This window comes from Acinonyx jubatus, chromosome B1 (assembly GCF_027475565.1).
Source record: "Acinonyx jubatus isolate Ajub_Pintada_27869175 chromosome B1, VMU_Ajub_asm_v1.0, whole genome shotgun sequence".
Taxonomy (NCBI): domain Eukaryota; kingdom Metazoa; phylum Chordata; class Mammalia; order Carnivora; family Felidae; genus Acinonyx; species Acinonyx jubatus.
In genome coordinates, this window is record NC_069382.1 from 121024214 (window position 1) to 121048741 (window position 24528).

A 24528-nucleotide genomic window follows, 5' to 3' on the forward strand; every position below is an offset into this window, starting at 1 on the left:
GTACAAGGAATTTAGATTATCCCTGTTTCAAAATGATCATCAGGAAACAAGAAATATTCTTAAGATCAGAGACTCTTAAGAGTAAAACTAGCCTGTAAGGATTGACAGGAAGAAAATCTCATGAGTAAAATTCTGACAATGCAGTTTTGATTCACATTAAAATTTTAAGAGTACATTTTAAAAGGACATTTTAATATATGTGTATATATTTATTATTTATTCTTTCTCTTTCCTAAAGAATTTGAGAAAGTTTAAAAGAATGTACATATGGAAAAGTAAAAATAGCTAACATTTAGGGTAAAAAATATAGATAGAACAAATAGATATTTTACAGATAGAAAGTAAATAGAAGTTAAACATTGGGGAAGTTTGAACATAGTTGTCAAATCATAAAAGGACACGTACAGAACACAGGAAACATGGTGTCTGTCCTATAGTTGACACTCAGGAAATTATAATTGAATAAATGAATAAAAGAGGCATAGAACTGTAATTAAAGAAGCTTAAAGAGAAAGACAGTTTATTGTAAAAAATAATATGGAAAATTAAAATTAGTTTGTATAAGTTTATAAGTGTATAAGTTTGGCCAAAAAGAGTAGCTAGAAAGATAAGAACTCTGTAGGGATAATATACGGATAGTAGAGCCACTGAACTGCTGAATTGGATTTGTCTTTCCTATCAGGAAAAGTATTTTTATTCCAGAAAGAGTGGAACACACATGGTTTATAGGAATGAATCCTAAGATATTTATGGTGGTAATGTAAGAATATCCTAGTGCTTTACAACACTTTTTAAAAATGAAGTGAAATTAAATTTGCATGTCATTTTTGCACAGGGTGCTAATCTTCTCTGTGATGTTCCAGTTTTAGTATATGTGCTGCCAAAGTTATCACTCTAGTGCCTTAAATTAGTTAAAAGCTTCAGATGTAGCTGAAATAGATCGCATTGTAATGAAAGAACAGCTGTAAATCATTACGGTAATCTCCAAGAGATACTGAAGATTTGTAGGCATAAAAGAAAAATAAAAGTAAATGAAGGTTTTTCTTATTTAAACAAAAATTAAAGTTTTACAAAGTGAGAAGTTCATGAATTATTACAAAATTTTATTTTACATATATTCTAATGTAAAAAACATATAACATTAAATTTACTATCTTCACCATGTTTAGCTGCTGATTTAAGTGTATTTTTAGTGCCTCATGAACATTAGTAGTTTTTAGAATATTTTTGTTGTATTTTATTTAAAATGTACTAGAAGTTCATTATTCTAAGTAACCTGACATTTAGATTTAAAAGAGTTATGAAAATTATTACTTGCAAGAAATTTTTAAAAGGCTCTCATTATAATCTTTATTCTCCACTGCATATGCTGAGACAGTATAGCATAGTGATTATGAGCATGATCTCTGGTGTCAGAGTACTCAAGACTACTTGGGTATATTTTCTTCTGTCACTGACTTTGTGTAAGTTGTTTAAATTCTTAGTAAGATGGAGATCATAATAGTACACACCTTAAAGCATTATTATGAATACTAAATGAATAAATACTTGTAAAATACTTTAAATAGGTCCTGGCACATAGTAAGAACTTAATAACTTTTGTTACTGTTACTGATGATTAAAACCTACCTATAGGTATAACCCAAACTGTTTTAGTTTACATAAAATTTAATAAACTATAGTCAAGAGTGAAAAATACACCCTAAACCTGAGTTTTAAAAATCCAGTCTGATAAACTGTGTTTAACTGCACAATTAATTCACTTAATATGATTGCTGATAGATTTGTGTGTATAGAAACCAAACTGTTTCATATATTCTATTGGCTCACTTGTTTTAGGATTTTTTCTTACCTCACCTTTTTTGAATTAATCAAATATTTTGTATTATTCGATTTCATCTATTTCCATAACATTTTTAGTTATGTATTGTTTTATAGTGTTTTAGTGGTTGCCACCAAAATTACAATATGCATCTTTTACTTTTTGTACTTTAATAAAAAGGATTATTTTTACCACTTTTCCAATAATGCTATCTTAGAACATTTTAGCTCCATTTTCCTACCTCCTATTTTTGTTTAATTATTGTCATACATTTTAAGTTTACATATATTTTAAATTCTTTGAATATTATTGTTCTGTACAGTTAATATTTATTCATATTTACCCAAATATTTACCCTCTCTGTTGTGTTTTGTTTCTTTCTACATTTCTGTTTTTCTATATCACATTATTTTTCTTCTTCCTGAAAAACTCTCTCTATTGCTTCTTTTGGTCAAGGTCTGTTGATGAATTATTGTATACTGTTGTCTGAACATGTCTTTATTTTGCCATTTTTAATTTTGGGGGGTTGGATTTTTAGGTTGGTAGTTATTTTCTCCCAGCACTTTAAATATGTTATTCCATTGTTTTAGGTCTTTTGTAATTTCTGTTGAAAAGTACATTGTCAAACTTATTGTTCCCCCTTGAAAGCAATTGATCCCCCTCCCCCCTTTTTTTTTGGCCTATGTCTTTGATGAGTCAAAAGTGTGATTTTCTTTATATTTATTTGCCTGAAGTTTGCAGAGCCTGGGTTGATGTGTTAATCACTTTTAAATAATTTTTGATTGTTATATCTTTATATATTTCTTCTGTCACATTCTTTCCTACCTATATTTTTGGGGCTCTAATTAATATATATGTTACACCTATTCATTATGCCTCAAACATCTCTTATAATCCCTATGTATTATTCTCCATTTTTTCTCTTAGTGCTTCAGTTTAGATATGTTCTGCAGACATATCTTTCAATTCATTAATCTTTCTTTAAAAAAACTATGTTTCAAATGTTATTAAATTGACCTAAATTCTTAATTTCAGATATTCTATTTTTCAGTTCTAGAGTGAATTATATTTAAATCATTCTAAAGATTTCACTTTTAGGAGAATTCTTCATGTTTTAACTATTATTTTCCATTTGTTTTCTGTTTTCTTGAACACATTAATTATAGCTATTTTAAAGTTGTGTGTACTAACTCCAACATCTGGATCATCTATTGTCTGTTGTTATTTTCTGTTATTTTTTTTGTCTTTAGTTTTGATCATAAATGTCGGTCTTTTGGCATGCTCACGAAGTGTTAATAAAATGCCAGATATTGTATACAATATAGAGACTTTAAATGGTGTTACCTTCTATTTGAGAGAGTTTATACTTTCCTTTGCAAGTCGGGTAGAAGTCAGAGGAGATCACCTTAAAGCAATAATGAATTCTAGTGATTATAGTTTTTTTAGGGCTTAGTTTATTTACCTCTGGTTTTTTCATTTCCTTAAGTGTAGTCTCTCTGGGGATTTCAGCTGTGAGCCTGATGTGTTCAAGACCCCTTGCTTTGTCAGATTCTGAATTGCAATCTTTAATGCATATGTTTTTTAGTATTTTGGTTCAGATTTTTAGCATCACCCCTATCCCTTATCCCCTGGCAAACGTCTTCATGGGGAAAGAGATCATGTGTTTGAAGCTTCTTAAATCTGCGATTTTGCCATTCTGGCTTCACAAGACCAAAATAAGCTTGTTTCTCAATGTTTTAACAGCATCTCTCTGCCAGATCTAAACTCATTCTCTGTTGCCTGTTGTGAGCAAATGCTACCAGGGAGAAAACACCTACAAGGCAATAGCTCACTTTTCAGAGGTTCTACCCTCTTTAGACTCTTAGCCCCTCTTGTCTATGCTGACAACTCAAAGTTAGAAGTATCCATGACTCTATTAGGCCTTTAAAAATAGGATTTTATTATATTTTATCTGGATTTAAATTATTTTTGTGAAAATATGGCCTTCTGCAAACTTATCATTCCCTCTAAAGCCAAAGTCATCCAATTACTGATTCATTTTCTGAACTTCTACCCATAAACAGTAAAAATTGCAAAATACTTTTGACCTTCTTTATGCTATAATTTCTAGCACTATATACATGATAATAATAAAATTATTATAAAAGTAAATTATTTTTTAACTTTAATAAATATAAAACCACACAAAATAATAATGCTGGGTCTGATGTCCTAGATTTGAAGGATTTCACAATTTTTGACTGATTTTTCTGTTTGAAAATGATAAAAATCTATTTTCTTTTGAATGACTAGGTAGGAATAATATTAGGAAAGGAATGGAGAAGCACCAGCTTCAGCATTTAGGGTAAAGAGGCACATAGTTTAAAAGATACATCTTTTAAGGGGTAGATTTTATAGTAGATTAATGTTCCTCATAAAGTGTACAAAGAGGTATCTATTCTAGTAGGTATCAAATTCTGAAGTATTAAACGAGTATATCAGATTCTGAAATAAAAACAGTAAAGTATATAAAAATGGGAAAATGAGAATATTCTCATCCCTTTGTATATACAAAGAATGTTACTATTGGTTAACAGTTTAAAATATTAAATGGATACAAATGGCTAAATTATATGATGAATCAGAAAGAGTATAATATCAAAAAGATTAATTAATTGCTAATTAAATTTTTAGGTTACCAGCTTTATGTAACCTATTAATTTACATACTCAATGCATATTAGGAATTGTAGTATTTAAGAGAGTGTAGATGATTTTGCTCAGAAAATTTATTCATCCAGGATTTTCACATAATCAGTGTAAATAGTTATTGTTCATATATTTTTATTTCATGTATTAATAATTAAGTACTAACAAATAATACTATATAATTGGCCAAATATCTTTATATATGTGTGTATGTGTATGTGATGTATGTGTATATATACATGTATATTACTTATATATATATATATAATGAAACAACAAGAATTGATGTTTGAATTTGACATTATGGTATAGATAATAACTCACTTGTAATGTGTTTAAATAATGTATGTAGATCTATCTTGTTTTTCTAGAGGTCCATATAATCAACTCTTTTTTTTTTGCATTTAATATCTCATTGACTTAAAGTCTTTTGCTTCTATATCGCATTTAAAATTTTTAATTTTTAATGAATATATATCTGTATTTAGTGACAGAGCAACATTGATGGGCTTCCTTGAAAATTTATTACTTATAGGGCCACTTGAATTGATAAATAGCATTGATACACTCTTTTTTATTTCTTTTTTCAACATGCTTTTTGGAATTCACAGGTTGGTGGAGTTTCTGATGAATTACCTAACTTGACTAACCGATATGCTGCTATTTTGTCAAGACCAGAAAAACCTACTAAACTGTCAGATATGGTAAGAAGATCCCTTTATAACAAAAGTTATTTGTAATCTGGGAATCATGGAGGGACTGTATAACATGAACAGCATATTAGGATATGAGAGAGGTACATGGTAGGCTGTTGGTAACATCTTTGACTAGTATGATACTTCCTTTTTTTTTTTTTTTTAAAGAGAGCATGAATGGGGGAGAGAGGCAGAGGGAGAGAGAGAGACTCATAAGCAGGGTTCATGCCCAGTGCTGTGGGGCACTGTCCTACTACCCTGGAATTGTGACCTGAGCTGAAATCAAGAGTCAGATGCTCAACTGACTGAGCCAACAAGGTACCCCGATACTTCCATTTTTTAAAGTTCACCAAAAGTCTTGAAGCTAAGCAGAATCCAGCATTGCTCTGTGAGAGGTGATTATATGGAACATCTCCTGTAGGGTCAGAGAACATTTGTTTTTAGAATGTGTAGGAAAACATAATCATGTTGTATATGAAGTGGAAGGCCTACTTAAGGTTCAAAACAGTTTACTTATAAGTGTAAATTTTTTCTTTTAAATTTGAGTCAATCTTGAAACCTAAGACTCTATAGTGATTTTTTAAATCCATGTTAATCTGTATTTTAAATTGTGTTTTATGATTTTTTTCTAACTAAATTTCCATTTTTTATAAAAAGCTAGTATTGAATAAATTGAAATACATAAAGCAGATGACATTTAAACATGAATACTTGACTGTTTCATCCAGATTGATTTTACTAAAAGTACATTTTGAAATTTGCAGTTAAAAAGTTAGACTTCTATGTATAGATATTGCTAAAATAAATCTATTTAGAAATTAGACTGTCATTATAAGATATTCTTAATAACAAATTATCGAAACAAGCTCATCAACCAGGTTTTAAAACTTGAGAAATAGTATTGCTTGCTGAAATAAAATTATAGTAGGTTCACAGTGCCAAGAGTTGATTAACTCATTAAATTAATACAGTTGTAAAGTCTAAAAAATCATACAAATTAGACTAATTTGGTGAGAGGCATCAGGAATAGACTTATTTTTTTCTGAGACATTGGTTGACTGAATGTAGGAGATCGGGTCAAAATTGACATCAGGTTCTATGACGTTTTTGTACCTATAAGTTCAAAAGACAGTTTAAAATCATCTGTCAGTTTTCTTGACATGTAAGAGATTCTCATAATTGTTAAATAAATGTGTTGTTTTAATAGATCATTTCTTTATCTTGAGCAATTTTATGGTTGTGTTGTTTCTCAAGTGAGTCATTGTACACATTGTAGGATCCACTGTGAGGTATGTCAGAAGTAATTTATTACTAGTTTAAAGCTTTCAAGCATAGGAATATTTAGTGGATTCATAGTTATTTCTATCATAATATTATAGTTACTAGGAAAAAAATTCAAATCTCTGAAGGTACCCCTAGGAATGCATATGTATGTGCTATATTTGCTTGTAGTAAAAAAAGATGGTGATGTGCCCTAAAGAAAGATTAGTTACTTACCAATTGCTGTTATCTAATTTACATTTTTCTCTTTTACCTTGGTCTCTCACTGGATCTTGAAACTTCTGTTTTTGTATTTTTATTTTTTGACATGACATACTTGCAATGGAAAGTATTGGGTGGGACTTTGCTTACCCAAGTAGCAGAATAGTTTAATCACATAGAATATTTTAGCTTTTGAAACTCTTCTGCAAATGAGATACTCTTCAAACCTGTGGGTGTATAATATATATGTAATGAGAATCCAAATTACTAATTTCATATCAAAATTGATCTTAAATTTATGAAATAATGGGATTAGTTTTATAATTTTCCTTTCAAATAAAAATATTACAGTGCTCACTTCGGCAGTATAACAATTAAAATTGGAATGACACAGAGAAGATTAGCATGGCCCCCTGCACAAGACTGACATGCAAATATGTGAAGTGTTCCATATTTTATTTACTATTTATTTATTTAAGTTTATTTTTATTTATTTTTGAGAGAGAGAGAACACAAGTGGGAGAGGGGCAGATTGGGGGTGGGGTGGGGCAGAAGACATAGAATCTGAAGCAGGCTCCAGGCTCTGAGCTGTCAGCACAGAGCCCAATGTGGGTCTCAAACCCACGGACTATGAGATCATGACCTGAGCCAAAGTTGAACGCTTAACTGACTTAGTTACCCAGGCATCCCTGAAGCATTCCATATTTAAAAAAAAATTAGACAATTTACCTCTTACATATTTAAAATTTATATATAAGGATATACTGCAATCTTAAAGGACACATTGTTTGATTTTCAAAATTTTATATAAGTTTCACATAAAAATATTTAAAAACTCAGGCTTCTGCTTTCATATGAAAGGCATGAACATATATCTCTTTTCTTTTTACATGGTCGCAGTAAAATAAGTTATTTTTAACTACAACATAATATTAGTTTAATATAAAAAGACAGAGTGAATACATGATAAATGGAAGCTAGAAACAAACCAAACATCTGTTTATTAGGCATTCCAAAAGTGGAATGCTAAGATAGTAATTAGGACCATTTAATGGTAAAAAAAAAAACACACAAAAAAACAAAACAAAACAAACAAACAAAAAAAACAACAACAGAAGGTTTTCCTAAGCTGAATAAAGACACAAGTCTTCAATAAGAAGAAGTCAACGAAAATACCAGGAAGGATGAATTTTAAAAGTCAAAAATCATTTTCACATGGTTTTGCATTTTCAGAAGACTAGAAATAAAATACCTTGGAATCTTCCACAGAGAAAAGTAAGTGGGTCACCTACAGAGGGATGAGAAACATACTGATATCAAACACTATCCCAGTAGTATTAGCAATATTTCAGAGCTAGAAAATGATGGATTTCTGAGAGGAAATAATTTTGGATGTAGAATTCTGACTTTATCCAATATAAATCCAATTAAATGAATCAAGAAAATAATGTTCTGACACACAAGAGCCTGGAAAGTGTAGTACCTCTACATTTCCATGTATAAAGATGTTCCAGCAAAATATAAGGAGAGAAATGAGAGAAGAGTGATATAAACCTAGAGAAGAATAGAAACTAAGCAATTCCTGGATGAAATAAAGTGAAAACAAATTAATAAAGAAGGCATTTTTAGCTCATTCATGGGTCATCTTCAAGAGTCAGGGATTTGGTGACAGAATTTTATTTGCTTCTTTTTGTGTTTGGCCATACTAGTTGGTTTGATAAGCAATAAATATGATATTCTAATTTCTGTTTTAATACTGGTGGTTTTAGATCAATCAATACAAATTGCAGAGATCTTAGTTATAATATAAAATGTAAATATTAGAAAACTTAATATCAATTAAATTTTAATATCAATAAAAATAAAAGACTAAATATTAGAAAACAATATCAATAATAATAAAAGAAAGAGGTAAAAGTTTGGGAGGCAGTAAAATATGCTAAATTTCTTATAGTGTGCAGAGTCAACAGATTTCAAAAGTTGACAAATTTCAGTATAAGTCCTAATATTAAGTTTGTAGTGGTAAATAATAATAAAAAATCCCAACCTCTAAGAAACCCAATTACTATTAAATTATTTCTGGGAATAGAACAGGGAGAGGTCAAGGAGAACAATTTTACTGCTTATTTTAGACTCATCCATGATTTGATTTTTATTATGCTGTGAATGTATTATTTTAAAATAATAATAAAATAAAAATAAAAATAGTACTCATGAGTTAATGGTGAGTATGTGTTTGGAATAGCATTATGATGTACTGGTTCCTGGACTGACCTATTCTCTGCAAACAAGCAAAATTCTAGATAAAATAGAAACAGAATGTTTTCATGAGTGCTTCCAAGAATTAGAAAGAAATGAGTACACAGGCTAAAAGCTAAATTTAGGAGGGACCCAGAGTGGCAGTGAAGTTCACTTTTACCCTGAGGACATTTGCCAAACAACTAGATGACTTTGAATTTTAATTGTTACAGCCTTAGGGGCCTCTAGGGAATGAAACAAAGCCTAAGACTCTCTCATAGTGGGTCCTCTCAAAGAAGAGTCATTAATACAGTTACAGCTCCAAAGGGCAAAAAACTATGCAGGTTAGGAGTGAAATGCAGAGTGAAATCACCAAAGGATTTGTGAGAAGTTACCAGTGTTGGACTTTTTGGTTTTGAGTGTATGTTAGGGGAATCACCACTGAGAATCTGTTACATTTTATATTCATTTAATGACATGAATTGTTAAAAACAACAACAACAACAACAACAACAACAACAACAGAAATCTGTCACAGATGTTAACTAAATTAATTTTATTAATAAAAATAAGTGCTAATGCTTCTTCTGTACTAGGCACCATTCCAAATGCATAGTAACTCATTTGAGCACTATAATTATGGTCATTTTGAAAAATGAGGAAACTGAGGCACAAGTTTAAAGTTTAAATGACAGAGTCAGAATTCAAACGGAGGCAGTTTAGTAATAGAGTTCAGTCTTTTTGCGCTACTCTTCTCTGGCTTAAAGAATTAGGCTTACATGAAATAAATATGACACTATAATAAATTACTTTTATGATTTAAAACAAAAGAGATGAGACTGTGTAAAGATCTCAGACATTATTATAAGGAATAGAATTTTTTTTTAAAAAAATGTAATTTCTGCCTTCCAGAAACTGATAGAGAATTCAGTATTATGAACAATATTGAAGTTAATAACTTTCCTCTAGTTATTGAGAGACTAAAAATTAACTATGACTATCATTTAGTGGGAAAGTCATTGGAAGAATTTGATATGCTTTCTTAGATCTCTTCATCCTCATAAAGGGGCATCCTTTGCCTAATGACAACTGGTATCAAAGAGTCACAAAAAATTAGAGCAACTTTTTCTAAAAATTAAGAAATGACCTGAATTTATTAGAATTATTTGGTGAGCAGTTTGCACTATAGCTTTAATTACTTGATAAACAGACCTAGAATACAGAGAGTTGAGAATGAAGAGAATATTAAAAATAAATTGTGATTTATATATTTTTTAATTTATAATAATTTAAGTTGTTAAATATTTTGATTACCATCCCTAAACAGGTTAAAGTTTAAGAGCAAAAGCTTTGGAATCAGAGAAATGCTTTTAAAAATTTTTACTCCCCCTTGTAGATGAATGAGCTTAGGCAACTTCTTTAAATCTCAGTTTCCTCAAACATTAAATAAGGATAGTAAATTAAATAGGGATAGCCCAGTAGGATCAAAGTAAGAAGTAAGTATATTATTGCTTCTAACACTTATTTCATTGCATTAGTAACCTATGAATAAGTTAGTTATAAAGATTGTAAATGGCAGGGTTATGGCTCAAAGCTAAGTCAGTCCTATTCCAAAGCCTATGCTCTCTTTTAATCATTCTGTAATATTAATGAAGAGTATATATTGAAATATGGTAATGTCTTTTTCTTTTTAACACCTTTTTGAAAGTGAAATTTGCCTTCTTCCACCTGAGGCACCTCTGTCTTGCATGGTATTACTATGTCAGGAATGAAAAGGGAATAAATGTTGAGTTTTTGACTTAGGAAACATTTCTTGAAGTTTACTTCAGAGACAGCAATTGTGGGGACCATGGCTTAATAAAATGAAAAGAAGTTTCTACGTTATTTCTAAAGTGTTTCCTAATTTCAACTTTCCTTTAAATATTGTAGAACTAGAGGTTGGCCAAGAGTTCCAACTTCTGTATTAATTAGCTATTTCTGAATAATAAACTCAAAATCTTAGTAGCATAACATGAAAGACATTTATTATGTGCAAGTTTGCAGTTCAGGTAGGGAAGCTTACTTCAGGCTGCAGGTTTTCTGGGGGAAAGTCTACTGCATGCTGCCATTTGACTGGGACCAGCAGGATAGCTGAAATCCAATAATTTTACTACAGGAAAGATAATAGGAAAGTTGTAGAATAAGGGAAGCTTCTTGCTATACTGAATGAGAAAGCCTCCCCTGAATTGGAAGAATATGCAAGAATCGAGAAAGACAGCAAAGCAATGGAGTTGATATTTGAATGTGAGGCTTGTTTTATGCTCCTCCACATTCTTTGTGAACTCTGGTAAGATTGAGGGTTGGGTAGTAATGGTGGATAAATGGAGACTGAAGTTAAGAAATCCCAGAGATGAGGGGTACCTGGGTAGTTCAGTCAGCTAAGCCTCTGACTCTTGATTTTGGCTCAGGTCATGATTTTACAGGTTGCAGCCCCTCACTGGGCTCTGCGCTAACAGCACAGCATGGAGCCTGCTTGGAATTCTCTCTCTCCTCTGTCTCTCTGCACCGCCCCCCCCCCCAACATGTCCCCTCTGTCTTTCTCTCACTCAGAATGAATAAATAAATAAAAAGTTATTAAAAAAGAAATCCAAGAGATGATAAAGCATGAATTCCTCTTAATATCTGAGAGTCTGGAAATGTGCTAGAGTAACACCCTCCTTCCCTCACACTGGGTGGCTGCTGCAGATAGAAACGTTGTAAAGGTGTATTTAGGCAGAGAGGGGCTATATCAGTCAGGCCCTGGTCAGAACATTGAACCTCACTAGTTATTTTGAGATAGAGAATATAAGGAATCGTGTATATTGGAGAACTAAAAATACACAGAGGGAATGCTAAAGTATCTTGGACATAGTAACACAGGCAATCAGTGCCACCATGTTTAGGCCTTGGGGGACAAAGGGAATGGGTAGAATTATTAAAACTTGAAAACTCGGAGAGACCTTTAGTTGCTGGGATTTAGCCCTCTGAAGAGGAGGCATAGCTTAGCTGGTGCTAGTGTTTCAGGAACTCACAAGTAAAATCAGACCCGTGGGACCCTAAAGATAGTAAAAATATATCAGAAGTGATTTCAGCTGAACTATTTCACAAGAATTAAAGTTCTTCTGACTAAATCTGTATTACTCTCAGGCTGTTTTGTAATTTCTCATTGGAATATATATAGAAAGTGTTTTAATTTTTGCATAGTTTTTAGACTTTATTTTGTTGGTTAGTTTGCTTATTGGTATCTTATCATTCACCTAACCATTGGTGAAGGAAAGTACATGAAAATGAATTTTCTGAATATAGGCCCATTAATGCAAACAAAGGATTTTAGGCGCATGATTTCTGAAATCATGGAAAGTGAGTTGGTCAGAGTACACTTAGATACATCCTTGAGTTACATTACATTTTGGAGTCTTTATAACTTTCACTTAATTGTGTAACTTCATTAGTTCAGAAAATGGGTTTGATATGCAAACAGCAAGAACAAGTGCTGCTGGATGCCATCTTCATCAAAGCAGAGAAAGGATAGCGAAGGCAACTGCCGAGCCAGATTCGCTGGGATAAGCCAGATTCTAGTGGCCTGCATTTTGACTGGGTGCAGTTACCTACCAGTACTTACACAGATTATGAGAAGAATGCTTTTCTATAGTTTTAGCTATTTTTGATTGCCCTACATAGATCTCAGAAGTAAATAATAGCTTCATGAAGAAAGGATTTTATCTTTACTCTTCAGTTGCTAAAAAATTTTTGCACTTTCATGTGTTTTGAGAATGAAATCTGTCCTAACTTTGAAGGTGTCACGTTTATTTAAAATGAACAATAGTTGGGGTGCTGGGTGGCTCCGGTGCATGGGTGCATCTTGATTCAGGTCTTAATCTCAGGGGCATGAGTTCAAGCCCTGTGTTGGACCCTACTTAATAAATAAATAAAATGAACAACAGAGGGGTCCCTGGGTGGCTCAGTCAGTTAAGCTCCCAACTTCGGCTGGGGTCATGGTCTCACCGTTTGTGGGTTCGAGCCCCGCTCTGAGCCCCAACACAGAGCCTGGAGCCTGCTTTGGATTCTGTGTCTCTCTTTCTCTGCCTTCCCTCCCTTGCTTACACTCTATCTCTGTCTCTCTCTCTCTGAAAAATAAACATTAAAAAAATTAACAAAAAAATAAAATGAACAGAAAAATGACTCATATTTTATACATTTTCGGAGGTTTAAATTTTGTGACATTTGTGGCATCCATCCCAATATGATTCTTACATTTTATATCAACCAGTCATTGTTTTACAGCTTATTTGGTTATTAAACAAGAGGAAGTATGTTAACAGTGATATGGAAATGTTTAGTCAAGACTATAACTCCATCATTTAAGTCCTTGAAGCCAATATAACCACATGTGCAACCCTACAAATGGTATAACAATGATGGCATTAATACCATTAAGACCTCTTTATAATAAATTCATGACTAATGAAACATGGCATTATGGCATTTAGAAATTGACTTCAAATTTCTAATTATCTTACTTAGGATGCATATATTCATGAGGAGTAAACCTTGTTTCAGTGTATTTAAATATTTAGGAACTCCTATCTCTTTTCAAAATTACCTCCACTGATGAAAAAAGCTATAGCTTGAAATGCTGGATTCATTTACAGATATCTCACTGACATGGTTACCACAGACATCTTTTGACCAATTGAAAACATTAAACTTTTGGGTACATGGTCATCATTATATACAAAAGTGTGTACTAATTGTCCTTCTGTCGGCACTTTTAGGGACAAACAGTAGTCCCTTTGTATTATTCTACAAATTATTATAGATGTCTAAGGGAAAAGGTATTTTTCCATCACATAAGTTTAAAATGTAATTACTAAGTAAGTTTTATATCATCGTCACAAGTACATAGGGAACAGATATGGAAAACTGTAACAGGTTTAGATAAGTTAAAATGATATTGATAGAAAAATAGAAAAAGAGAGGAAAGGGAAGAGTCAGAGCTAAGAGGAGGATAAAGAGAGGAGATAATGGGAAGGAGTACTTACATTATAAAGTTAGAGGGGGTACAGAATGACATAAGGAAAACCAACGCAGGAACATGTAGGAAAAATTGTTAGCTACGTAAATTCAGTTGCTACTATAGGAAGAAATTGCTTTCAAATGAAGAAGCAGATGCATAGGAAGAAATCCCTTCTTTCGTCAGCCTTTCCAGTATCCTCTAGTACCTCCTGTTGGCAAACCCAGCAAAGAGCCATCTGACAAAGCACAAATATGGTTTGAAGATTCTCAGGTTTTGAGCTGAGATAATAAATTGCTTAAAATCTGGTACCTTTCACCCCTTAGACCACTTAGCATCCATATGTGTCTTTCTACTCATGTTTGAATTTCCACATGATATTCCAAACAACTCTGTGTTTCTGCCTAATACAAACAACTATGCTTTGTATAACATAAGTTTTCTCACTCTCCAACATGAGGAGATACAAGTTTCCAACTGTGTTTATCTTCATTTTTGGCCAAATTTAGTCATAGTCCATCTAAATATTTTGTTATCTAAATGCTGTTATACAGTGTTAATATGCAGTTTGATTGTTACATAAATACTAAATCATACTTTGTTAACTTATAAAACTTTTAGAAAATAAAAAGGAGAAAGCGAAGAAGGAAGATTAAAATAGTTAACACATAGACACATACAAGGGAGAGAAGCGGAGAGTGAAGGAAATTTATCTGAAGAGCTGCCACAGTCCTTATTTTTTAAATAGTCCCAAGACTGTAGATGATACTTCTGACTTCCTTCTATTACTCTCTGCCTTTTTCCTTTGCTCTCAAGAAGAGTGTCAGTTGTTTAGGGTTCTTTACCTAATAGAAGACCAAACTTTCATTTTTGAAGGATGTGAATCCTTAACGACTCTTCCTTTTTTTTGGTTGATGTGCTTTCTAACAATCTTACATTGGAGATAGAAGTATTAGAAGAATTGCAGAGAATGCCCTGATAAAGTTTTTCCTGTCCTCACTGTGTATTAGCAACTCAGATTCCATTTGTTAATTGTGACAAATCACTCCAGTCAGTAAACTCTACCTCGTTTCAGTAGCATCAGTATCCCCAAATGCTAGTTGACACTGAGCTTTCAACTTGTACAATCACAGTTGTGTCTCTAATGGAAACATTCCTCTCTTCAGAAGCAAGACTTATAAATAAATAGAGCTCAAAGTTATGGAGACAGGAGGCAAACATTTTGCATGTTATTAGTGAAATAATGAGAAGAGGTACTTGATATAATCTTAGCACCATGTATGTTAAAAAAATTTTTTTTAACATTTATTTATTTTTGAGAGACAGAGAGAGATAGAGCACGGGGGGGGGGGGGGGGAAGGGCAAAGAATAAAGGAGATGCAGACTCTGAAGCAGGCTCCAGGCTCTGAGCTGTCAGCACACAGCCCGACTCGGGGCTCAAACGCAGAAACCGCGAGATCACGACCTGAGCCGAAGTAGGACGCTCAACCGACTGAGCCACCCCCGCACCCCCACCATGTGTGCTCTCAAGGTCTTGTCTCTCAACTGGCAGGTACCTTAATTGAGTTTTCAACAAGCCCTTCTGATGTTCTTTTAGGTCAGATGATTTTAAGTGCTGAGAGTATGTTAGACCTAGTGAATTGTGTGAGCACAAGCCCGATGCTACATTTCTTTTACTGCGAAATGAGTTCCTTGATCATAAATAATGTCTAGAATACCATAACAGTAAATAAGCCATTCTCTAAGTCTAAGGAGGGCAGTATTGGTGAAAGAATTATTGGCAGGGAAGACAATTTCTTGTAATGACCTTAAGGATTTTGAGTCAAGGTTATACTGGATTCTTCAAAGAGAGTAAGTGTACTTTTTCTTCCTAGTCTCTCAAAGAGAGAATAGTTTATTTTTTTCAAGATTGACATACTCTTTCTTAAATGTTTGTAAGGATTTCCTGTTAAAGCCTTCTAGACCTGAGATTTTACTTGTGGGAAGGTTTTAAAGAAAGGATTCAATTCCCTTATCTATTAACCTTGTGTTTCTGATGATTTGGCCTCTGGGGACCTTGGAGAAACTGCCCCTTCCAGGATTAGCCCGGAATGACTCTCCTCCAAATTTCCTTTCTTATGCAAATTTACCAATCCAGAGCTCACCACCAACCACCTTCTTTATGGAGGCCAATAGGGGCCATTATTCTCCTGCTTTAATCACCCAGGGACAGGTACCAGACAATAAGGGACAGCCCCCTAAACCCCTGAGCCTTCTAAAATTACTCAAACTAGCCAATCCTAAACCTGCATATCCTTTGTCACCATTCCTACTAGTGGAAACCACAGTAAAAACTCTCATCCATATTTTCCCCTTCCTGCCTCCCCACCAACCTTGGTGCTTCTTTGTGTGACCTCCTGTGGAATTGGGATCTGTGCTTATAACAGACTTTGTTTTCAATGGTGGTCGGCTCTCAATCTGTTTACCTTGACATACCTGAATAATAATAATCCTATTTTTAAACACCTTAATAGATTTTGGACTATGTATATTTTATATTTCTTCTTTTGGTTACTTTTTTTAAATTCAACTTTTAGAGAAATATATCCATTTCTTCCATATTGTCAAATATATTTGCTTAATCATAATATTGCCTTCTTTTTTATCTGTAGGATTTATAATGATGCTCCTTCCTTTCCCCCTTGATATTGGTAATTTGTATTTTCCCCTCTCGCTTCCTTCCTTTTTTTCTGTAATAAATACTATTAAAGGTTTATCAATATTTGTAATCATTTTTTTAAAGAAAAACTTCTGACTGTTGATTTTCTCTGTTCTAATACTCTGTTCTCTGTATTTTCTATTTCATTGATTATCTTTATAATTTTTCTTTGTGCTTTTCTTAGGTTTGATTTGTATTTCTTTTTCTAGTGTCTTGAAATGGAAGCTCAGTGATTTTCAGTTACTTTTTGATTATATATATATGTGTGTATATATATATATATATATATATATATATATATAGGCAATAAATTTCCTTCATATACTGCTTAGTTATATGCCACACATTTTATATTGTTTTTAATTTTCACTTAGCTTAAAGTATTAATTCATATTTAAAATTTGATCTGTTTAGAAGAGTACTAATTTCTAATTACTTGTTATTATTTTAAACTTGCTTCCATTATGAAAAATAGAATATACTCAATTATTTCAAAATTAAACATACAAAGGCTTTCTCTATGGATCAGCATGTGATCAACTTTTTGTGTGTGTATGTGGAAGGAATGACACATCATCACTTTGTGATATCTCTAGAGTTCTCCTGAATGCATTAATAATACACACTATTTTATCTGCAGGCTCTCTCAATATCATGAGATAGAATTCATCAGGAGTTGCAGATTTAACTTTATTTGGAACATACTGATTATCTCTGATAATTACTTTTAAGCATTTTGAAATCTATTCTTATGAACCAATATACGAATTTTTAGTTTCAGTAGGAAAGCTATTTTTTGACAGAAAATATGGACATAAAATAGGAGGTTGGTAATTTTTTTCTCAGTCTTCTTTATAGTAAGCCTTTTATGAATATCATTAGTCAAGAATACTTTTTTAAAATCTTAATTTTAATTTGGACCAGTGTCACACATTTATTTAAGACCATTACTATGAGGTTGGTTTTTATTTGTCTTAACTTTAAAAAGATTATTAATTTCTTAAAGGTAGATATTGTTTCATTTTTGTCCTTCCTGGTTTTATATCATACTGGGTACATACTAGGTTCTCAGTATATAGACATTTAAGGAAGAATATAAATGAGAAGATTCTCTTTTCTCTTATGAGCAGTACTTACCTCAAGGGAAAAATAATGTAATTATGAAAAATGTAATGAACCTAAAAAGGAAATGAAATCCTTATCAAATTGATACATAGTCTAAAAGAAACATTTGGTATTGTCTGCATAAAAGTTGAAAAAAGAGAAAGGTGAGAAAATGTACTTATCTTTTATGTTATACCTTGCATGTAGTTTAGTTGTGTTTTTGTGCCTATGTTTTCTGAAAGCCAACGCTATTGGGGGTTATTTTATCCTCTGTATCAATATAGCTTGTATGAATATAATTTTATTTATTTTATTTTTTAAAGGTTTATTGTTTAACAATTTTTTTTTAAAGTAGGCTTCATGCCTAACGTGAGACTTGAACTCATGATGCTGAGACCAAGAGTTGCATACTCCATTGACTGAGCCTGCCAGGCATCCTAGAATATACTTTATAAATATTAAATTTATTTTATTTATTTTCAAATGCTGCCATGTATCTAAACTTTTCACTCATTACGTTTTGAATTTTTCTTAGTTGGGTGAAATAAGTTAAGTTTATATAAAAATAGAATATATGAAAGTCATTGTTTTCCAGTGTTCATTGTGTGTTCAGATTTTCTCAATTTGTTCTACTTACAAAATCCTTACTTGACCTAGCACTTTATTTTCTTGGTAACCTATCCCATTTTACTTTCTTTAACTTAGTATAGGGTGCTAATTTTTTTCCATAGGGTTGGCGAACCACCATTTCAGTGGTTCTCATTGGGCTTCAGAGAATCATCAGTTTAGTTGTGTTTGCCCTAAATATAATTTCAAGGAATATATGATGAGCATCAGTTTAGCTTGAGATAAGAATTTGCTCTCAGATAGAGATTACTGTGAAAATAACCATATAGGGGGAGGTTTTCTTGTTTGTTGGTATCAATTATTATTTATATTTAGGTTTAGATAAATCATTTCAATGAATTATCTTTCATGTGTAGATCCAGATGTTATAACTGTTATAAATTTGGGGGATTTATTTTTAGTAAGTGTTCTAAAGTATAGTTGATTTGAGTTTCAATATCCTCAGGATTTGCAATTATAATTTTGTTATTTTTGATTAAAATAAACACAAATCAGGAAGCAAACCTAAAAATTATATTATTGTAAATGTTAAAATTTGTGTTCAACTTGTTCATTTAAATTTGCCTATTAAATTTAAAATATTCAGACTTAAATTTCAAACTTAGCATAAAATTGTATAGAAAAATTTGGGGTTTGTGTATGCACTAAACGTTTTAAAATTTGAAATCCATTGATTCTGTCTGGTATTTGTTACATTTAAAAACACGATGATGCCCCTATATTGAATGAGGATTATCATTTAATCCATCATGTGTAGGTTTATGGTCCAATATTAGTCATGCTTGAGAATAGTAAACACTTGGAATTACCTTTTATATGCATTATAATCTTAATTGAGAGTTTAAAACTATAGTCCCATCATTACAAATATCAGAGAGTAGTAGCTGTTCTATAATTCAAGGACACAGTGGGTCACTTATGTCTGCCTTGACCTCAGATATATGTTCAACTGCCTGTCTGACATTTCCACTTAGATTCTAATTGGTATTTTTTTATTTTAATGCATCCAAATACAATTAATTCTTGTAACTTCTTCATTTGCTCTAATTACAGACAGATAGTATGTTAAGTATGGTAAAACACAACTCAAGTGATGAAGTTAGGCAGACAAAATTTTTGAAGGAAGTAAACTTTCAGTGGGCTCTTAAAGTTAATTAATTTAGTGGATGAGAGAGATGAAGAAGAAAAGACAAATTTGGTAACTTCCCAGGGCAGCTATTTATTCTCTTTCATTTCGTGTTTCTGTTTTTGTCATGACGATCTGGATTTTCACTGAAGCTTAAATTGCTCAAATTCTCTTAGGATGAAGGTTATTTTTAACATCATTTAAAAATATCTGTTGTGTTGCCAATATTCTTGGAAGGTACATACTAGTGTGAATTTATTTTGCCAAAACAGTTATTATTGGAAGCTATTAGGTCTTTCAAACTTTATTATAAAGGTACCCCTTTCCTCTTTACAATTGATGGATCATTACTATAACTAGATTTCTTCATTTGCTAGTAGATCCAAAATTATATGCCAACTAGTAAGACCAGTGTTTTTCAGTCCTGGCTTGAAAAGCTTCATAGAATCAGCTAGAGAGCTTTAAAAAAATGCCCATGTCAAGTCCTCGTTTCTAGATACTATGAATTAATAATAATAATAATTAATTAATTAATTATTAATTGTGGAGTGGGGTTCATGTATCTATATTTTTTAAAGTTCTCAGACAATGTTAAGACAATTACATGTTTGAAAACTGAGTTAGAATGTCCTATAATTAATTTATACTAAGTTTTACTCAATATTAGCTCTCCCTTTCTTTCTAATTAGTTTAATTTCAAGCACTTATCCAGTTGTTCTTTCATTCGTTCATTCATTCATTCATTTAGCATATGCTTACTACGGTTTAACATGTGCAGTTCTAGGTGCTAGGAACATAGTGGTGGAAAAGACATGCAAAATCTTTGTCTTCATAGAAATACTATTTTAGTGCAGAGGGGAAAGGAGGCCATAAGTAAAAAAATTAAATAAACATGACTTTTTTTTCTGTTGGTGTTATGAGTCAGGAAGGAAATATACAAGTTCTGTGAAAGAGAGAAATGACAGAGATATGGGGTGGGTTGATGCTCCCAGAAGTTTACCCTGATAAAATGGCATTAAGATTCTAAATGAGAAACCAATGGTGAGAAGAGGCTAAGTAAGATTGATTCAGACAGGAGGAGCTTATAGCACCAGAGCCCTGAGGAGGAAAAGACTTGATGTATTTGAGGAACAGAAAGGAAATGAGATGGATGACTTTCAGATGAGAAAAATCAGTTCTTATTTGAATTGATGTTCCTCTGACGGTAATGTATATTTCTCTCTGATTTATTTCAAGATTTTTTTTTGGTTTGTTTTACTTCTCAGCAATTTGATTTTGATGTTTCTGGGTATAGATTTACTTAGGTTTGTCTTGTCTGAGGTTCTTGAATCTGTGGGGTTTATATCTTTTGTCAAATTGGGGGAATTTTTAGCCATTATTTCTTCAAATATATATACATTTTAACCCTATACTCTTTCTTCTTTCCTTTTGAATCGATATAAATTTTAGACTTTTTGGTATTTTCCCACAGATCCCTAAGGCTCTGTTAATTCTTTTAAAATCTCTTTCCTGTCTGTTCTCATTTGGATAATTTCTACTGATCTATCTTTAAGTTGACTGATTCTTTCTTTTGTCATCTCCGTTCTGCCATTTAGCTCATCTAGTGAAATTAAAAAAAATTTGTTAATTGTATTTTCCATTCTAAAGTTGTCATTTAGTTTTTCTTTGTATACTCTAGATACTAAGAATTTTTAATTTTCCATTTGTTTAAGACTGTTATAATTGTTTGTTGGTACTTTTGTATGATGTCTGTTTTTAGGTCCCTGTCAGATAATTCCAGCATTTGTTTCATTTTGGTGTTGTCCTCTCTTGATTATTTTTTCTCATTTGAGTTGAGATTTTCTTTTCCTTCATACGATGAGTAATGTTGGATTGTGTCCCGGACATTTGCAGTATTATGTTATGAAATTCTGGTTCCTACTTAAATCTATTTTAACAGATAGTCAATTTATTTGGGTTTAGGGCACACATCGTGGACCATTTTTGTGGGCTATAGTTCAAATGTCAATTTAGTACTTAAAATCTTTGCACTGCTATTTTGTTCTATCTTGTTTGTATGCTACCCAGTGGCCAGTTTGAAACTTGGACAGTATTTCACATGACATTTCAGTTCTCAGAGCTTTTACTTTGTTAATTTGATTCTGGTTTCACCCATGAGCCAGTTGGAGGTATACCAAAAACTTCATATACAGATATAAATAATTCCTTTCTTCAGCTTCCTCTTTTCTATAATCTACTCCTCTCCTGACACTCTCTAGCTGGAAGGAGGTAAGGTGCTACCTTTTTGTTGTCATGCTTAGTATAGAGTAGAATTGGGTCAAGGCTCTGCCCTGTAGTTTATGCATCATCAGGTGGGGAGTGGGAGAGTACACTTCATTAGTACAGCACATGCATGGTTAAGAAGGCTCTGCTCCATAGTGTCCACAACACCTGGTGGTGGAGGAGCAGGGTGCAGACTTTTTAGCAGTGTTTCTATGGAGTAGGATGACTATAGTCAAAAGTCCTACAGGGATTTCTTCCTGGTTCTTTGGCTAGACAGAACAGGCATTTCTTGAGACTGGTTTTCTTTTCTTTTCTTTTCTTTTCTTTTCTTTTCTTTTCTTCTCTTCTCTTCTCTTCTCTTCTCTTCTCTTCTCTTCTCTTCTCTTCTCTTCTCTTCCCTTCCCTTCCCTTCCCTTCCCTTCCCTTCCCTTTTATTTTCCTTTCCCTTTTCTTTTTCCTTTTCTCTTTTTCTCCTTTTCCCTTTGCTTTCCTTTGCTTTCCTTTGCTTTCCTTTGCTTTCCTTTGCTTTCCTTTGCTTTCCTTTGCTTTCCTTTCCTTTCCTTTCCTTTCCTTTCCTTTCCTTTCCTTTCCTTTCCTTTCCTTTCCTTTCCTTTCCTTTCCTTTCCTTTTTCCTGTTTCAATTGCCATTTCCAGGGTGTGGGCTACTCTTGTGTCTAGGCTAGGATGTATAGGAGGAAAAAAAAATTAGGGAGTTAAGTGAATTAATTGTCAGGTCTTCCCTTGAGTCCTGAGGATCTTAGTCTACTCTATTTTCTCTGCTCTTCAGGGGCTTCTGATAGCTATATTTGATCCAGGATTTTAGTTGTAACTTACAGGATTAGGGTAGAATGTGCTTATGCCATTTTGTCTGGAACTGGAAGTCGCCTACTTAGTTTTCATAGCTTTTAGTTACCTGCTCTATGTATTCTGTCTAGGGTTTTTATTTATTTTTGAAAAAAAATTTTTAACATTTATTCATTTTTGATAGAGACAGAGTGCAAACAGGGGAGAGGCAGAGAGAGAGGGAGACACAGAATCTGAAGCAGGCTCCAGGCTCTGAGCTGTTAGCACAGAGCCCGATGTGGGGCCTGAACTCACAAACCATGAGATCATGACCTGAATCCAAGTTGGATGCCTGACCAACTGAACTACCCAGACGCCCCTGTCTAGGGTCTTTAGATGGATTCAGCAGGAAAGGCAGGATGGATTATGTGTTTTCTATTTTTACTGGAGCTAAAACACCTGTGTTTTTTTTTTTTTTTAGTGCTAAAATATAAGTATCTTTAAAAAAATTTATTTTCCAATGATTTGTTCTAATATTTAGAATATATAATGCATACATTGACCTTATATACACTGATATTGAGAAATTCACCCATTTATTCTAATAGTTTATAGTATACTTCAGATTATTTACATGCAAAACCATATAATCTATGGAAAATGACTTTGCAATCACTGATGGTGATGATGATAATGATGAAGATGATTATCATGTTTTAGTGACTGGCACTGGTGCCAGCAAATGTTGAATAAAACTGGTGAGAATGAACATCTTTTTTCTGTTTCTGGGAGAACATTTCAGTATTTCACTATGTTGTGTAATGTGAACAGTAATTAAAAAATAGTCTTCATCATTTAAAGAAGTCCTGTTTCTATTTGCTAAGAGTTTATATTGGGAATATGTACTGAATATTATTTTTTACATATATTGGAATATTTATGATATTTCTTCTTTATTCTCTTATTTAGTAAATTACATTGATTACTTTTGGAATATGAAATTAATTTTTGCATATATTGAATCGCTCCATCTGTTTATGATGTAATATCCTTTTTGTATGTTATAACACTTTACTTGCTAATATATTTTTTTAGGACTTATGCTTCTGTATCCATGGCTTAAATTAGTATTTGTTTTATTTTTAATAATTTTATTAGGCTTTAATATCATGGTTATGGTTACCTCATAAATTAATTTGGTAACGATTGCCTCATTTCTTATTTCCCAGTTGAATTAGTGTAGGATTGGTATTTTTCCTTAAATATTTCTTGGAATTCAGTGGTGAAACCATCTCAGATTAGAATTTTTTGAGATAGTTTTTAATAACATATTAAATTCCTGTAGTATATTTAGGGACTAGTTTTCTATTTTTTTCCTGCACTGTTTTTTTTCCCCATTATATTGGTTGGTCAGTCTTGCTAGATTTTTAAAATCAATTTTATTGATCTTTTCAAATAACCATTTTGTGACTTTGTTGATTTTCTATTTTGTATTTATTACTCTTGCTGTCTTTTAAAAAACTTTCCACTTTAGGTTTAATTAAGCTGTTTTTTTTTCCCTAGAATTTTAATTGGATGCTTAGATTTTTGATTTTGGTTATTCTCCATAAAGTTCCCTGTAAGCCCCATGTTAGCTGCATTCCACAGATTTTGATACATCATATTTTCATTACCATTTACTTTAAAATATTTTCTTACTTCCATTATAATTTGTTCTTTGACATGTCAACTTGGAAATAAAGAGCCGCAAAGAGAGGCAAATGAGCATTTATTTGGTATTAAAGAATTTGAATTTGGGGAGCACATATTTTGGTAAAAAACCCAAGTAGCATTTTCTCTTGTAGGGCAAAAGCACGGGTTTTTTATGAGAAAAAAGAATGGTTTTTTTCAAACATGGTTTGAAGAAAAGAAAAAACTTTTTCTATGGGTGTTAAGAAGCTAAACTAGTCTGGGTTATAGATTGGTTGACTAA

At 32.3% G+C, this 24528-nt stretch overlaps 1 protein-coding gene, 1 non-coding gene and 1 pseudogene across 5 annotated transcripts in view; 2 read left to right on the top strand and 1 right to left on the bottom strand.

Moving 5' to 3' along the window:
- STPG2 (sperm tail PG-rich repeat containing 2) overlaps nt 1–24528 on the top strand; it is a 598009-nt gene that overhangs the window by 150823 nt on the left and 422658 nt on the right. For all 4 annotated transcript variants that reach the window (XM_053217109.1, XM_053217110.1, XM_053217112.1 and 1 more), the window contains one exon: nt 5121–5213. In XM_053217109.1, the coding sequence (XP_053073084.1) occupies nt 5121–5213 (93 nt within the window). The remainder of the gene's footprint in view (nt 1–5120; nt 5214–24528) is intronic.
- LOC113600917 (uncharacterized) lies at nt 794–893 on the bottom strand (annotated as a pseudogene).
- On the top strand, nt 7037–7144 carry LOC113601045 (U6 spliceosomal RNA). Its single transcript, XR_003422184.1, has one exon. It is a non-coding gene; the product is annotated as a U6 spliceosomal RNA (small nuclear RNA).